This window comes from Felis catus, chromosome B4 (genome assembly GCF_018350175.1).
Source record: "Felis catus isolate Fca126 chromosome B4, F.catus_Fca126_mat1.0, whole genome shotgun sequence".
NCBI lineage: Eukaryota > Metazoa > Chordata > Mammalia > Carnivora > Felidae > Felis > Felis catus.
The window spans coordinates 81,779,093-81,795,759 of record NC_058374.1 but is presented as its reverse complement, the minus strand read 5'-3'; the positions used below and the strand labels follow the sequence as shown (position 1 = coordinate 81,795,759).

Sequence of the window (16,667 nt, the reverse complement as noted above, 5' to 3'; positions counted from 1 at the left end):
AGGCATCAGAATTTAATATTAATTTATAATGCATGGTATTATTGGGGCAACCTGTGGGCTTTGCACTCAAAGAGAAATTAAGTAAAGTTAAAAATACAACTTAGCTACATTATAGTATAGTAACTTTGGACAAGTTACTTAATCTCTCTGAGTTTTAGAATATTTTTAAATTTTAAAATGAGAATAATATATAATGGATATAGAGCTAATTTAAATACAAAGTAAAATTAAATTGTACAAAAATTTTATAGCATGTACTCCCAGACAGCAGTTACTAGTATCTTTATTATTCCTAAAAATAAAATCAGTGATCACATGAGGAATAGAGCCCCGGTGCAAAATAACAAAAACTATTTTTGTAGTCCCTCATGTGAGAGACTGCTAATGCTGTATGTTCTTACCTCATTTACTAATGTTTATAATCCTGTGTTGGTTAAAAGAAACTGACAATGAGAGGTTAAATAACATAAACAAGGTCAGACAGCTACTAAATGATAGAATTGAGTATGGGCTACCTAGTATTCAACACCTATATTCAATGGGGGAGACCAAACTCAGAGAAAATAATTTTGAAAATTAATAAAGGAATAAATTATGAGAAACAGGAAATGTAACATGCTCATTTTTCATAATCCTTGATACATTCAGAAAGAAATAGCAACCCCTAATTTTTCTATATGATCTGATGAAAAGTTGAGTTAAGAATGAATGAATCAGGGGTGCTGGGTGGCTCAGTCAGTTGAGCAACCGACTTTGGCTCAGGTAATGATTTTGTGTCTCCCTCTCTCTCTGCCCCTCCCCCACTCATGCTCTGTCTCTCTATGTCTCAGAAATAAGCATTAAAAAAAAAATTTAAAAAAAAGAATGAATCAGTGCTAAGAAAAGGAAATTTTTCATTGGCTTCAACTTTACAGCCTTACCTCTACTTGTCATACAAATGTTCTGCATCAGCTGGTTGAAATGACAAAAATCCACATTGACAACTATTTCAGTTTTAGGTTAGGAGATTCAGTATTCCTAAAAATCATAGTTTATATTCTATTACTCATTTTCCATTGTAATTATGGGAGCAAAAATAGTGAAGACAAGCTAGGTTTGGAGGTGCTTTGGCCTTTCTGGACAAAGATTCTATATGGACTTTCACCTGCATAGGTACATGTTTTATCTACGATAACTACCTATCTCTCATGGCTATTACTCAAGTGAATCATATGTGCCAACAAGGGCTTAGAGGAAAGGACACTAAGGGATTATAAAAATGTTATCAACATTTGCACCAATATTGGAACAGCAAACTTTTGTGATAATACCCAAAGAGTTACAAAGGGCATGTGAAGTAAGCCAGAAACGGATGGAATATTTTGCATATTATCTAAGTGAGAAAATAACTTGGTTGCAAAGCTTTTGGGAGAGGTCTCCTGAATTTCCTAAATCAGAATTTCTTTGACAAATTGAGGCCCCCACTTCTTTTCTTGCTGAGTTAAATACTGGGACAACTTAATCTTACATGAAAACATTACATTTTTATCATACACTAAAATGTCTCCATTAAAGTGACTCTCCAAGCTAGTAGTATCACATAAATTGTTCAGAAATGCTGAATGCAGAGCAATAAAAAGAGTGGGATAGAGTTCAGTGCTCCCTGGATTCCCATCGAAAGGCGTGAAAAAATATGGATTAAATACTCATTGAACTCTTCAACACTTTCCAAGAATCATTCTCGCAAAATAGAAATGGTGCTAATTCTTGAGAAGGATCTACAATCCAGAAGGTCCTTTCCCATTTGAAAGATGTGCTGGGTTTAACCCTGTAATTAATGAAAGCATAATATCTGGAAATGTGTCCTGATTTTACAATTCAGATTCCTTTTTGTCCATTTTAGCAACAGCAAAAAAAGAAGCTTGTTGACTCATGCACTATTTGTTTTCATTCAACAAATATCTTTCCAGGACCTGCTATCTTTAAATAGTATACAAAACACTAGGAATAAAATGGAATCAAAATAGATACGAGTCCCACTGCCTATAATTACCAAAATCAAGGGTAAACCGATGAGAGAAAATGTTGTGACAGATATAAATAAAGTAACCTGTTTCTCAGTTCAGAACTTTTTCTACTACACCAAGCCAGTTTTTAATCAGCAAACTTACTCCATTATACTAGGTAATATGCCCTATTGATCCCATTATTTCTTAGTCATTTTTCTAACATGAATTTATACAAAAGTCCACTTTCAACATGTTCTAAGCTTTCTGTTGAATCACATGTTCATCAAAAGTTTCCCCAAAATAGTGATTCTTTGCTTGTTAAACACTCTAATTTATTCTGATTCAACCCTCATATCTAATAAAATTATATTTGGAGATCAAAGTAATTTGGGGCTGATGATCTAATTATTCATATCACGACTAATCAGCATAACCACCATATCTATTAAAAAAGCTATTTTAGGGGCGCCTGGGTGGCGCAGTCGGTTAAGCGTCCGACTTCAGCCAGGTCACGATCTCGCGGTCCGTGAGTTCGAGCCCCGCGTCAGGCTCTGGGCTGACGGCTCAGAGCCTGGAGCCTGCTTCCGATTCTGTGCCTCCCTCTCTCTCTGCCCCTCTCCCGTTCATGCTCTGTCTCTCTCTGTCCCAAAAATAAATAAAAAACGTTGAAAAAACGCTATTTTAACAGATTTCTTTAATTTCTACTCACGTTTTCATGTATACAAAACTTTGTTACATTAGGGCTCAAAATTTTCAAAAAAAATTTTTTTGATTGATATATGTGCTTGTGATATACAAGAACACCAATGGGAGGCAGTTTACCAGAAAGATTTTTAAAATGGCATCCTAGGTCCAAGAGAGAGGTTCAAATGCAAGCTATGATATTTATTCATGTTGCAATCTTGGAAAATTGTTAAAGGCCTTTCTTCATTTATAAAATAGGATTAACAATGAATTTGCAAGTTTTTAGAGAATTAAATAAAACATTATGTGGAGCCTTCTGTTTCTGTAAGGAGTGGCTTGATATGCACCGATACTCATGAAACAAACATATGGAAATGTGAGATTAAATGGAAAAACAATGTGTTTGAAGACAGAGGACACCTTCAGTTTTCAGTTCTGCAAGTAAGGAGTTGCAAATCACCACTCAAGTCTAACAATAAGGAAAAAAGATGAGCAGATTGAAAAATCCACTCTCTTTTTATCCTTAGGGAAGGCAAATCACTGTCCTTAAGATTGAAAATCAAACAGATAAATACAAGAAGTGAAGGTTTAAGGCAACAGAGACCTGGGAGCCAAAACCACCACAAGGTCCAGTGCCAGCACAGGAAAACCTGAAGTAAACTGATAATTTGTGGAGGTTCAGGGAAGAAACTCAGTGTTGAAAGCTCTGGGGGGACCAAGATATATGAGGCCCCCGTCCCATTTTTGAGATATGCTTCCAGGAGCTCAACCAGGTTCAGATAGTGAATGTCAGAGAAAAATCACCTCATGCTTCTGTCAGGGGCAGGAGAAAAGGAACCATTTTGAAATGCACCAGAGCACTGTGTTGTTGTTGAGAGAGCCTGCCCTCACAGAAATCTTAGATGGCCAGAGACTAACCTGCTGGAACACTATCAGAGCTTAACTGACCCAGGGAGTAAAATACCCAACTCCAGTGTCCTCTAGCCTTCCACGTAGGACAAGGCAAATACCCAACTCTAGCCCACTCTAAGTTTCCTGTCTGACTTAACTGGGGAGAAAGAACTGAGAACCCCTTACGAAGTTCACAGTCCAGAGGCCTAGGCTCACTAAGAGACTGAGACCTAATCATAGGACTGTGGAATGCTTCTCCTCCCTCGATGCCTATCACAGCCCCTAAAGGGTATTTGCTCCAGTTCTTTTCACCCAGTGCATCATGTCTGGTTGTTAAGAAAACAGTACAGACTTAAAAAAGGAAAAAAAAAAAGTTTTGAAGAGGCAGAGAATGATTCAGAACCAGACATGACAGAGGTGGTAGAATGATTAGACTGGAAATTTAAACCAACTATGATTAATATGATAAGGGTGCTTCTGGATAAAGCAGATGCAATGTAAGAACAGAAAGGTGACATAAGCAGAGGATTGAAAATCTAACAAAACAGAAGAAAACAAAACAAAACAAAAACACCCCGAAGAAATAAAGAATTCCTTGGACAAACAGAAACTTAAGTGTATGTTTTGTCAGTGTTCCAAGCTTGAAGGAAATGTTAAAAGAAATGCTTTAAAGAGAAGGAAAATAATAGAATTCACAAAGTCAGATTTCCATAAAGTAAGGAAGAGTGTTGCAGAAGGAATAAGTGAAGGTAAAATAAAAACATTTGTTTGTTAACTCAGGGAGCCTGACATACTCTAGGTGACTATGGGCTGCTGAGGACAAAAAGGATCTGGATGGCCTGCTGTTGCTTGCAGGGCCTGAGTTACCCCAGACAGAAACAGAGTTCAGAAAGAAATTACAAGCTCCATCAAAAGCAAAAAATGAGTAAAATCTAACTAGGAATATCCATGTGAAATTCTGAGAATGCACATCCTTAGAAAAGGCTTGAGAGGCCCCCAGAATCTCTAGGGGGACTGAATGGTGATGGTCTTGCTCTGCACAAATCTGGTTTTACAAGACTGTGAGAGATGGTTGTGTTTTCAAATGTGTACATAACAGTAAAAAGGTAGTAGGAACGTGAAGAAACAGAGAAAAATGGTTCAATCAAACAAATGAAATCTTCATTAGCCGACCCTGGAGAAATATATGCACTACTGACAAATTATGCTCAATGAATTAGGAAAGTGGCATGTGTTTTAGTTTTATCGGATTCATTTTGAATTTTTAACAAATATATATATATATATTTAAATAACAAAGAACATGGAAATTCTATAAATAGTGCTCAATATCATGATCAATATTTTCCTTGATGATATGCACTAAATTTCACAAAATATAAAGCTCTACATTTAAGGTGTAATTCACTACTACATATTACTTCTAAGGACTGAATGTAACATACGATATATAGGAAGTGTATATTTTTAAATGTTAAGAAATTACCGATGAATATCTTGAAAACACAAAAGAAATAACACACTGATTTTGAAACTCTACATTCAAAGTATGATATGCTGTTATATGTATTTTTTAGGGATTTTTTATTAATAGAATTAAAACTATTTTTCACATTCTGTTATAGGGTATGTCTTAAAGAATTCCATTCCCAAAAAATTTTGTAGGAGAAATAAAGTTTACCATATTTTAAAACAAGTGAATAAACAATGCATTGGGGAAATCTGGGTGTGGAAGTGGAAATGGACTGGAAAAACATTAAGTTAACTGTAAGGTGGCATATAAGAGACTATGGGAACAAGCATACAGATACAGATATTTAGGAATTTTAAGATTTTACCTACTTACTCTTTAGCATGTCCTTTGTTTGCCAAAATAAATATTTCATTTATTTGAAGAAAATACTACTTTATGGACCACATCTTTGAAGGCTTGCTTCACTTGCTGGTTTCTTAGAGTGTAAATGAAGGGGTTCAGCATGGGGGCAACAGAGGTATTGAGAATAGCTACTCCCTTGGTCAATGATGCCCTTTCTTTTGCAGAGGGATTAGCGTACATGAATATACAGCTTCCATAAGAGATGGAGATGACAATCATATGAGAGGAACATGTGGAGAAAGCCTTTTTTCTCTGACTGGCAGATGGGATTCTCAAAATAGTTCTGATAATATACATGTAAGATAAAATCACCAATGCCAGAGTGAATAGCAAAGCAACCAACGCAAAGTAAAAACCGATGACTTCTAGAAACCATGTATCTGAACAAGACAGTTGTAAAAGGGGAAAATAGTCACATGCAAAGTGATCAATGACATTGGAAGCACAGTAATCCAGCTGGAGCAGAAGCATGAGGGGTGGGAAAATGGTCAGGAACCCTCCCAGCCACGCACAGAGCACAAGCCAGGTGCAGAGTTTCCTGTTCATGATGGCGGTGTAATGCAGAGGCTTGCAGATGGCAACGTAGCGGTCATAGGACATGGCAGTGAGAATGTAAAATTCTGTCACCCCCATGAAAATAAAGAAAAAGAGTTGGGCTGCACAATTGTTAAAGGAAATAGTCTTATCCCTGGTGATAATTGCTCCTAGAAATCTAGGAATACAGACAGTTGTAAATGAGATTTCTAAGAAAGAGAAGTTTCGGAGGAAGAAATACATTGGTGTCTGTAGATGAGGGTCCACCAAGGTTAGAGTGATGATAGTCAGGTTTCCAGCGACACTTAATATGTATGTGATAAATAAGAAGAGGAAAATCACAATCTGAAGGTCAGGATCATCAGAAAGGCCAAGCAGGACAAACTCTGTGATCACTGTGTGGTTCATTTCTCTGTGTCTCTCTCTCTCTCTCTCTCTCTCTCTCTCTGTCTTTCTGTCTCTGTCTGTCTCACTCTCCTTTTTTTCTCTTAAAGATATTTAGGTGGCAAGAGTATTAAAGGGAGCAGATGAAAGATATAATTCATGATGATCAATATCACCATCATCGATACAATTCTAAAGTATGTTCTATAATCCATGCTGATCTTATTTTCAATTGAACTCTCTTGTTTGCATTTAGTTTTCATACACATTTGTGAGTTTTGCTTTATTTACTAGTTTTCTTATTTGAAATGTACCAGAAGTTTGAAAATCTTCATACAGTAACTCACATCATTGAGAGTGATGATTTATCATCATTGAGAGATGGTAAATAAAACCAGTACTTTTTGCTTTGTCCAATTTATGCAAATCATTACAATCTTCTTGAAAAATTAAGAGAAATATGCATTTTCTTTCTTTTCTGTCAAGTATTTATTAAAGGATGCCACTACCTCGAAGCATAAATGGATAATCTTAATTCCATCACAAGGTAAAAGTGAAATTTAGAATGGTTAAAGTAATAACCATTATACTTTGTATGATATAAATAATCAATTAATAACTTTCTTAACAAGTAAAATAGGTTATAAATTACTAATTATTAATTTACTTCTACATTAATATTTTTGGTGTAGTCATCAATATTATGTGAGAACATTATATTTATATATTATGTAATAATACATATGTATTTACTCTATGATTGAATAAATAACCTAATTATTTTATTTAACAGAACATACTCACTTACTGGTTTGTCTTGTAATTCCATTGAAATCATTAATGTTTGACATCTTCTGTGACTTGCTAGAAATGTACATACAGAAACATTTTTACTTTTGAGCTTAAAGGGACATGCATTATTTATCCATTTTGTGTATTACACTGTGGCACAAACTGGGAAAGTAACTAGTTGCCTCAGATCTTACTAGCTCTGTCGGTTCTATATTCTGTTTGAATCTTCCTTCTGAGCTCTTAGCTTTATGAAAAAGTGTTTGATTCTCTTGTAATTCTGCCTCACACTTATCTTTTACGTGAGACCTCTGGTCCAATAAGGATATTCCAGAAACATAAAGAAGAATGTCTACCATTGGTACTAACCTATTCAGTTAATTCCCAGCTGTGCTATGCTGTAGATTTGGTTTTGTAAAATTATCACAGTTAACTCCTTTAAATTTTAAATAGTCAAACTTGGGCTGTGAAGATTAGAATGCACCTCATTGCTTCTCTGCCAGACTTCAGCAAAGTTCACTCTGATCAGATTTGATTTGTTTTGTCTCTATTTTTGATGACTCAAAGGAAATAGTTCAGGAAATAAAAATACAATGTCAGAAAGCTTAAAAATATATTGAAATAATATGACAGTCCTCTTCAATAATGTTGATATAAAAACTTAAAGCAATATTTAAAGAGAGAAATGACAGGGATGTAACATCGTTGGATTCTGAGGACAGATTCTTAAAATTGGCTTCCCTCTGGTTGCACTCATAGCTCCAATTTTCCAAGTCTACTTGTTTTGACCTCAAAAGAAAGTTGTTCGTTGATCTCCTGGGAACAAAGCCAAGTCCAGGCCAGATCTGTGCTATATGGGAGACCATGAGGGATTTCTGGAAGCCTTGCATTTCTCAGTAGCCTTTTAGCTCTTCTCTATGGTGAATCTCCCTTGAGAATGGTTATGTTCACCTTCATATCCCACAGAGAACCTGAAATGTTGTCTTCTATAAAATAATTACTTCCATTAATCACAATTACCTAATATTTCATGAGTAATAAGTTGTGAAACCGACTTTCTTACAAAAATAAAACTCAGAATCTAATTTATTTTTAAGCTTCTGGAAACACGAACTTTTCAACATATACCCTTTTTGTTGTTGTTTATCCCTAGGCTTTGTTAGTGTTGAGACATTGAGAAGTAAGGCCATTTCATAATTCTAATTAAATAATAACTATTATGATGCACATATCATACTCACATTAAAAAAAATGCTATTATACTGATTAACCAACTGAGCCACCCAGGTGCCCCATAGCTACTTAATATTAAATGTGTTTTATATCTAAATAAAATAACAAAACATGCATTTAATGTAAAATATACATAATGATTTTATATAATCAAATAATACAGTCACTAGTGCAGAACTAAATCACAGCTGGGATGCATATTTGTTTGGGAATTACTTACTGGAAGAGGGGAATTAAACAGAGTAGGCAGAAAAATGGAAGAAATAGGTAGGCCTAACTCAAATTTATGACCATGTGTACTTCATTTATTTGTCCTAGTTAAAGGAGCACTTAGTAAAAGAGAATTTTTGCAGATGTGGCTGTATGTCATAGAGAGTGATACCCTGGTCCAAATCACTTTTTTTTTTTTTTTTAGTTTTATTGAGATATAATTGACATGTAACACTGTGTAAGTTTAAGGGTACAGTGTTTTGACTTTATACAGTTGTATGTATGAAATGATTACCAGGATAGGCGTACTTAACACATCTATCACTCATATATTTACCTTTTTTTTTGTGGTGAGAACATTTAAGGTTTACTCTCTCAGCAACTCTTTATTTAAAAAAATTTTTTTAATGTTTATTTATTTTTGAGAGACAGAGAGAGACAGAGCGTGAGTAGGGGAGGGACAGAGAGAGAGAGACAGAATCTGAAGCAGGCTCCAGGCTCTGAGCTGTCAGCACAGAGCCCCACACAGGGCTTGAACTCATAAGCTGTGAGATCATGACCTGAGCCGAAGTCGGACACTTAACTGACTGAGCCACCCAGGCGCCCCTCTGCAACTTTCAAGTATATAATATGGTAATCTTATAGATCAGTTTTGTTGCAGTAATGAAATGGTATTTTGTTTTTACCCTAAAAGCCCAACTAATAGGCAACAAGAAAATCTATTATTATTTATAGAGGGCAATGTGCAGTCATGCTTCACTTGATTGCAAGCTCGTCTTCATGACTGCCTCTAGTTGCTAGTTAGATTTAGAGGCTCAATCCAGGTTTAGGTTTGGGAACGTTTTTTTGTAAGACTACTCTAGAGATGGAATTTAAACTTTTAGCAGGACATACATGTCTAATTGTCGTCTTCTTCTTCTTCTTCTTCTTTTTTTCTTAGCAGGCTTTGTTTATCAATGGCTGGATCATTATTTCATTATGTACTGCAAGACGGTTCTGTTCTTAATCTGTCATTTTCCAGGTGAATGCCTACTTTATATGTATTCTGTAGTTAGGGTTGGTTTTCTAGTATCTTTTTGTGAGTATTGTTATGAATTCATGGCTTTATAAATTTTGCTTTTGTTGTGGGTCACATTAGAAATTGACTTAAACATTTCAAGAGAGATTTAAATTGGGATCACTATCTCTTTGGAGTGCATCTGCTGAGGGAAAACTCTTCCCTTTTGGGCAGTACACTTTTCCTCTTTGATTCCTTCCTTCCCATCTTGGATGACAAGTGTTCCCAGGCTCATGCTACACTTTTTTGTATTAGAACTGGACTGAGTCATTTCTCTAAAGAGTCCTCCTTCCATTGATTAGGAAATCTGGGATTGATGAGGAACGTCAAGAATCTGGGCACTAGCTGTGATAATTACTATGAGTTCGATCATCCTTTCTAGGTATTTTCAGTGGAGAGGGCCAGCAAACACATATATTTTATTTTCAAATAAAATGTCTATGAGCGTAATTTAAATGTATCATTCAAACTTAAGACTACAATACTTTTAGGCTCGCCCCCCCCCCCCCGCCTTTTATCTGTTAAACATTTATGTTTCCTTTATTTCATGATTAGAGCCCTGGCTATGAATAGCATTAGATAAAATAGTAATATCACGTTAATTTTCATTTGCTTCTTTTCCTCATGTTGCACATACAGCAGTATTAGAATAACAGCCCTAGCATCCACAATATTATTCCTACCTAGGAACAGTTTAAGATATTTTAAGCTATTTTTGTTGTTGTTGTTGTTGTTAGATTAAATCCCACTTGTATGTCTGGTCCAGTTACAGCATTTAAAATCTCTTGGAAGGGTGCCTGGGTGGCTTAGTTGGTTAAGTGCCCGACTTCAGCTCAGATCATGACCTCATGGTTGGTGAGTTTGATTCCCCCATCGGGCTCTCTGCTGTCTGAGTAGAGCCTGCATCGGATTCTCTGTCTCCCTCTCTCTGCCCCTCCCCGCCACTTGCACACTCTCTCTGTCTGTCTCAAAAATAAATAAGCATTAAAAAAAAGTTTAAATACAAAATAATAAAAATAAAATCTCTTGGAATAATTTAACTTCATGTGGTTATCTCACCAACTAAATGTACATTAAATAATACAATAAAAATAACATACTTTTTATGAAAATATACATTAAATGTATACATTTTAATTGTATTCAGTTAAGTGTAATGGCTTATTCTGTTAAGATACACATTTCCTTCCATTCTTTTCATCACAATTAAGTTTGATGTGCCTTTTAAGGATTCCTGTGATTCACTGAGATATTTAAAATTGAAATTTAAAAATAACATTTAACATTGGCAAATAAGGCTAGAAAGCATCTTCATGGCTTTAGTTCTTAAAGCATTTCGATATCCTGCCCTCCCTAAATCTTGACCATCAAGTAAATATTCGCAATGGCCCTCTGATAAACTGGTTAATGGCAATTTCACTGATGCTCAAGGTAAGAAAATGACTCTGTTTAAAAAAAAATACATGAGAATCAAAGTCCAAATAATGTCCCTTCGACAGTCTGAGAGAGGACCTTTTGAGTGGTTCTACTTCATCTCAGGTGTTTTAAATGAAATAAAAATTTTTTAAATAATTCTTTCTGTTGTGTTGGGTGGAAGTCTCCCTTAGTAATGCATTAATATTGAAAGTGGTTTTTTTTGCATCTTATGTATTTACTCATTTATCTCTTCTTTCATTAAAGCTCATTAAATGACATCATGTTCAGAGAGTTTCTCCCAAGCAATTTGCTTTACTGATCATGTAACCCTGTGTCTTTTTCCTTTATTAAATTGTTTAATAAAGTAGTTGTTCATGTTCCACTTAATATATTAGAGAAAAGGAAAAGAAATTAATTCAGTTAATTATGGGCAACATCTGGTTCAGCTTTGTAGTTACACTGAAATTCACTTCTGGTACTGCTCATTCATTCTTGACAAATTAGAGTTCATGTGAAACATTTTCTCTGCCTGAATTAAAATCTCTACAGTGGACTTCACTGAGTGGTTGGAAGAATTATAAGAAATGTCTTTTAGTCTCTTCATAATTATTTTAAGTGACCATTTCCCTGGAGAAATCAGAATATTTTACATTTATTCATTTCATTAAAGATGAGCAGATTCAGTTTTTAGAATTCATACAGTTGTGTATAGTAAGAGATCAAGGGAAAGAGAGATCACCAAATCACATTTAATAATGTTTTCAGAAATAGTAATAATCATATCTGTAGGAGTTTATGCTGAATATCAATACATAACCTCATGCTTTTGGTTTATTATTTATTTATTTGTTTGTTTTTCTTTTCTTTCTTTCTTTTTTTTTTTTTTATTTTCAAGTTAGTTAACATACAGTGTAGTCTTGGTTTCAGGCGTAGAACCCAGTGATGCATGTCTTACATATGACACCCAGGGCTCATGCTTTTGGTTTATTAACTAGCTATCTAAAATATGAACAAGGAAGGAAAAGTAAATAAATTGTTAATAAAGTTATGGCATTTAAACTTACTATAAACTTGTGCTTAGGACATTATAGGGTGAGTTTATTATAGAACATGTATGGCTTTTGCCATTAGGAACACATGGACTGAAAAGGCAAATGAGCCACTTAATAGAATTTGTGACTTTGGATGTTACTTGATTGTTTTCGGCTTCAGTTTTCTTTGTTTGACGTGGAGTTGAAATTTCAAGTGTTTTAATTTTTAATTTTTATTTATTTTTGAGAGAGAGACAGAGTGTGAAGGGGGGAGGGGCAGAGAGAGAGGGAGACACAGAATCTGAAGCAGGCTCCAGGCTCTGAGCCTTCAGCACAGAGCCTGACATGACACTTTAACTCAGGACCTGTGAGATCATGATCTGAGCTGAAGTGGGACGCTCATCCAATTGAGCCACCCAGGCACCCCTCAACAGTGTTTTTGAGAATTAATTGAAATAATATAACTAACATGCTCTATATTTTATGTAACACTTACTAACATACATGAATAGCCTCTTTACTTATTTTATTTTTTTAGTTGGAAATATCCTTTGGGAAGGATATTCATGGTAGTTGTGATTTCACAAAGGCGTTATTTATTTCAGTGATACTTAAGGACTTTTATTATTTATTTCATTTAGTCCTTTAAACACAGCTATGAAACTTTTATTCTCTGATTCTACATTCCCACATGAAGAACTGAGGCTGATACAGATTGTATACCTTCCACCAATTCACACAGCTAGCAAGTGTCCAATATGATCTTAGACTTCCTAAAATTAAAGTCTGTTTTCTTAAACACAATACCACATGGACTATATCCAATTGGCAACACACGTAGATAGTAACTTCTTGTTTTTAACTGAGGATGAATTAATTGATATAATAAAACAAAATATACTATTTTGTTTTTCTACTTTTTGATATTTCCAGTTGTAAATTATAACCCCAATATTTTTTTCCCTTGACATTGTTTTTTAGAGATTAGCAACCACATATCTCAATTCCTAATGCAGATCTCTACTGAATGCATCTCTACTCAATGCCATTTTTTAAACTGCTAATCTACTACATTGTACTAAGTCTATTCATTAACTCCATTATTTTTAGTCTAACTTCTAATAAGAAGTCTGGGTATCGTAATACTGCTAATACTTTAGATTTTTTCTTGATCATTCTATTTCACACTAGCAACAGCAGTTGAAGAATTTCTTATTTTGATTAATGTTCTAATTTATATGCCAAGTATAATATTAGGAGTTAGTACCGACATGGGCTAGACTATAATAATATGATCATGTCCAAATGAGAAAATGTGAGTGAAAAACACCAGTAAGATTGTGTAGGTCCTTAGTAAAAGCTATGCAAAATATGGATGTCTCTCTCTCTCTCTCTCTCTCTCTCTATATATATATATATATATATACATATATATATATACATATACATATGTATATATATGTGTGTGTGTGTCTGTGTATAAGAGCAAACAAGTTTTTGTCTGTTTTGTTTTTCAAATCAAGTTATGATATTGGCTGTTATAGCAGAAGATCGCAGGCAACTTATATAACTTTTCTGAGCATCTATTTACTCACTTGTAAAAAAAGAGATAATTAGTCTAATTTACTATCTAGCTGTGAAGATTAAATATGATATGATTGAGGACATACGTAGTTCAGCATATGGCACAATATAAATGTTCTCTATAGAAGAAATTTTATTAAATTTTATCAAACTTCCTGGTGGCTTAAGTTTAGTGATAATTGCCTAAATATTCATGTGTTAAATATTTTTAAAAATAATACAGATAAACAAGGAAAATATGTTAAAAAAAGATACATAATGCATGCCTGAAGGATAACTGGAAAACAGAAGACATATGATGTTCAAATCATACGTAGTAAAATAAACACTCAAGTCAACTAAATGAGTTAGAAGAACTGGACAGATACTGAAGATAGTGTGCAAAAAATATGGTTGTTACACATAATTTCATATATTTTTAACTTTACAAAAGAAACTGATATTATTAACAAAAAAAGACTAAGTTGATGAAATCAGTGTTTACTCCTTTAGCCATTATAATGTACAAAGTTATTATTCAGAACAATCAGGAAAATGATTTATATTTTATAGCCACTGGATTTCTATTTAGAATTGTAAATCAATGAGAAAATGGAACCCACAGACAGTTTGAAAGACACAACATAGTTACTTTCAGTGTACAAGAAAGCTTAAGCAAATGAGCACAGCTTTGCAAGTATCTGTGAGATGGATATGGGAGCATATTGTAGAAGTCAAAATTTTGTTTTTCCTTTAGTGGATCTTCCCAATAACATCCTTTCTTGTTAATACATACTTTCATTTGTTTCTAGAGAACACTGTTTTATGAAGCAAATTTTTGAAAGTTTGTTTTACTTGCTGGTTCCTCAGGGTATAAAAAGGTTCAACATAGGGGCAATTGAGATTTGAGAATAGCTACCCCTTTGATCAGTGATGCTCTTTCTTTTGCTGAAGGCTTGACATACATGGATATACAACTCCCATAAGAGATGGAAATGACAATCAAGTGAGAGGAACATGTGGAGAAAGCCTTTTTCCTCTGAGTAGCAGACGGGATTCTCAGAATGGTGCTAAGAATGCACATGTAGGAAAGAATCACGAATGCCAACGTGAAGAGGAGAGTAACAAAAGCAAAGTAAAAGCCAATCATCTCTAAAAGCCATGTATCTGAGCACGAGAGTTGTAAAATGGGGAAATAGTCACAGGAGAAATGATCGATTACATTGGCAGCACAGAAATCTAGCTGGAGGATGAGCATGAGTGGTGGGAAAATGGTAAGGAATTCTCCCAGCCATGACCCAAAGACCCAATTTTTGCAGATTTTCTTGTTCATGGTGGTGAAATGAAGAGGACTGCAGATGGCAATGTAGTGATCAAAAGACGTGGCCCTGAGAAGAAAAATCTCTGACATATCCATGAAGGTGAAGTAAAATAGCTGAACTAAATAATTGTTATAGGCAATGTCTTGACTTTAGTAATGATCGTACCCGCAAATCTGGGGATAGACACACTGGTGAATGTAATTTCTAAAAAGCAGAAATTCCTCAGGAAGTAATACATAGTAATCTTGAGATGACATTTTGTCAAGGTGACATTCTGTTAATGGTGGTTAGGTTTCTGGTGACATTTAATACATAAGCCATAAATAAAGTTAACCTGAAGCTTTGGGTCATCTGAGATGCCCAAGAGAACAAACTCTGTAATCATTGTATGGTTTCTCATACAGATTTTTATTTTCTTTAAGCCAAATATATGGCTGAAAAATCCTCACAGAGTAAATTTGGAAGTTTTGTTTCCATTTCTAGTTTTTGGAATAATTTTAGAAAAATAGGTATTTACTCATCTTTAAATGTTTTGTAGAATTCATCTGTGAAGCCATTTGGCTCTGGACTTTAGTTAGTTGAGAGATAATGGAATACTGATTCAATTTCTTTGCTGGTTATCAGTCTGGTCAACTTTTCTATTTCTTTTTGTTGAACTTTTGGTAATTTATACGTTTTTAGGAATTTATCCATTTTTTTCAAGTTGTTCATTTTGTTGGCATGTAGTTTTCATAATATTCTCTTAAAATTGTTTCTATTTCTGTTGGTAGTGATTTCTGCTCTTTCATTTGTGACTTTCTTTACAGTCCTTTTTTTGGATGAATCTGGCTAAAGGTTTATCAGTTTTATTAATTTTTCAAAGAAGCAGCTCTTGGTTTCATTGATTTGTTCTATTTTTTTTCTATATCTTTTTTTCTGGTTTAATATTTATTATTTCCTTTCAGCTGCTGGCTTCAGGCTTCATTGGTTGTTTATTTTCTATCTCTCATAGGTGTAAGGTTAGGTTGCTTGTTTGAGATTTTTCTCCTTCTTGAGGAAGACCTGTATTGCCATATACTTCCCTCTTAGGACCACTTTTGCTGCATCTCAAAGGTTTTGGCCTGTCATGTTTTCATTTTCATTTGTTTCCATTTATTTTTAACATTTCTTCTCTAATTTCTTGGCTGGCCCATTCATTCTTTTAAAGATTATTTATTAATTTTGAGGGAGACAGAGAAGCAGAGAAAGAGGGAGAGAGAATCCCAATGAAGCTCTGCTCTGTCAGCATGGAGGCTTGATCTAATGAACTATGAAATCATGACCTGAGCCAATATTAAGAGTCAGATATAGGGCTCCTGGGTGGCTCAGCCGGTTAAGCATCCGACTTCAGCTCAGGTCATGATCTCATGGCTTATGAGTTTGAACACTGTGTCGGGCTCTGTGCTGAAAGCTCAGCCTGGAGCCTCTTCAGATTCTGTGTCTTTCTCTCTCTCTCTGCCCCTCCCCTGCTCACACTCTGTCTCTGTCTCTCAAAAGAGTCAGATATTCAAGTGACTGAGCCAGCCAGGCACCCCGACCCCTTTATTCTTTAGTAGAATGTTCTTTAACCTCCATGTATTTGTGGTCTTTCCAATTTCTTTCTTGTGGTTGACTTCAAGTTTCACAGCATTGTGGTCTGAAAATATGCATGGTATTATATATATAATATAT

General features: G+C 34.7%; 1 protein-coding gene and 1 pseudogene across 1 annotated transcript; both read right to left on the bottom strand.

Annotated features, from left to right (window-relative positions):
- Nucleotides 1–5,445: 5,445 nt before the first annotated feature.
- Nucleotides 5,446–6,381, bottom strand: LOC105260751 (olfactory receptor 6C3). The gene has a single exon (XM_011284049.1). It carries the CDS (start codon nt 6,379–6,381, stop codon nt 5,446–5,448), a length of 936 nt encoding a protein of 311 aa, XP_011282351.1.
- Nucleotides 6,382–14,454: 8,073 nt separating this feature from the next.
- LOC105260752 lies at nt 14,455–15,451 on the bottom strand (annotated as a pseudogene).
- Between the last annotated feature and the right edge of the window lie 1,216 nt (nt 15,452–16,667).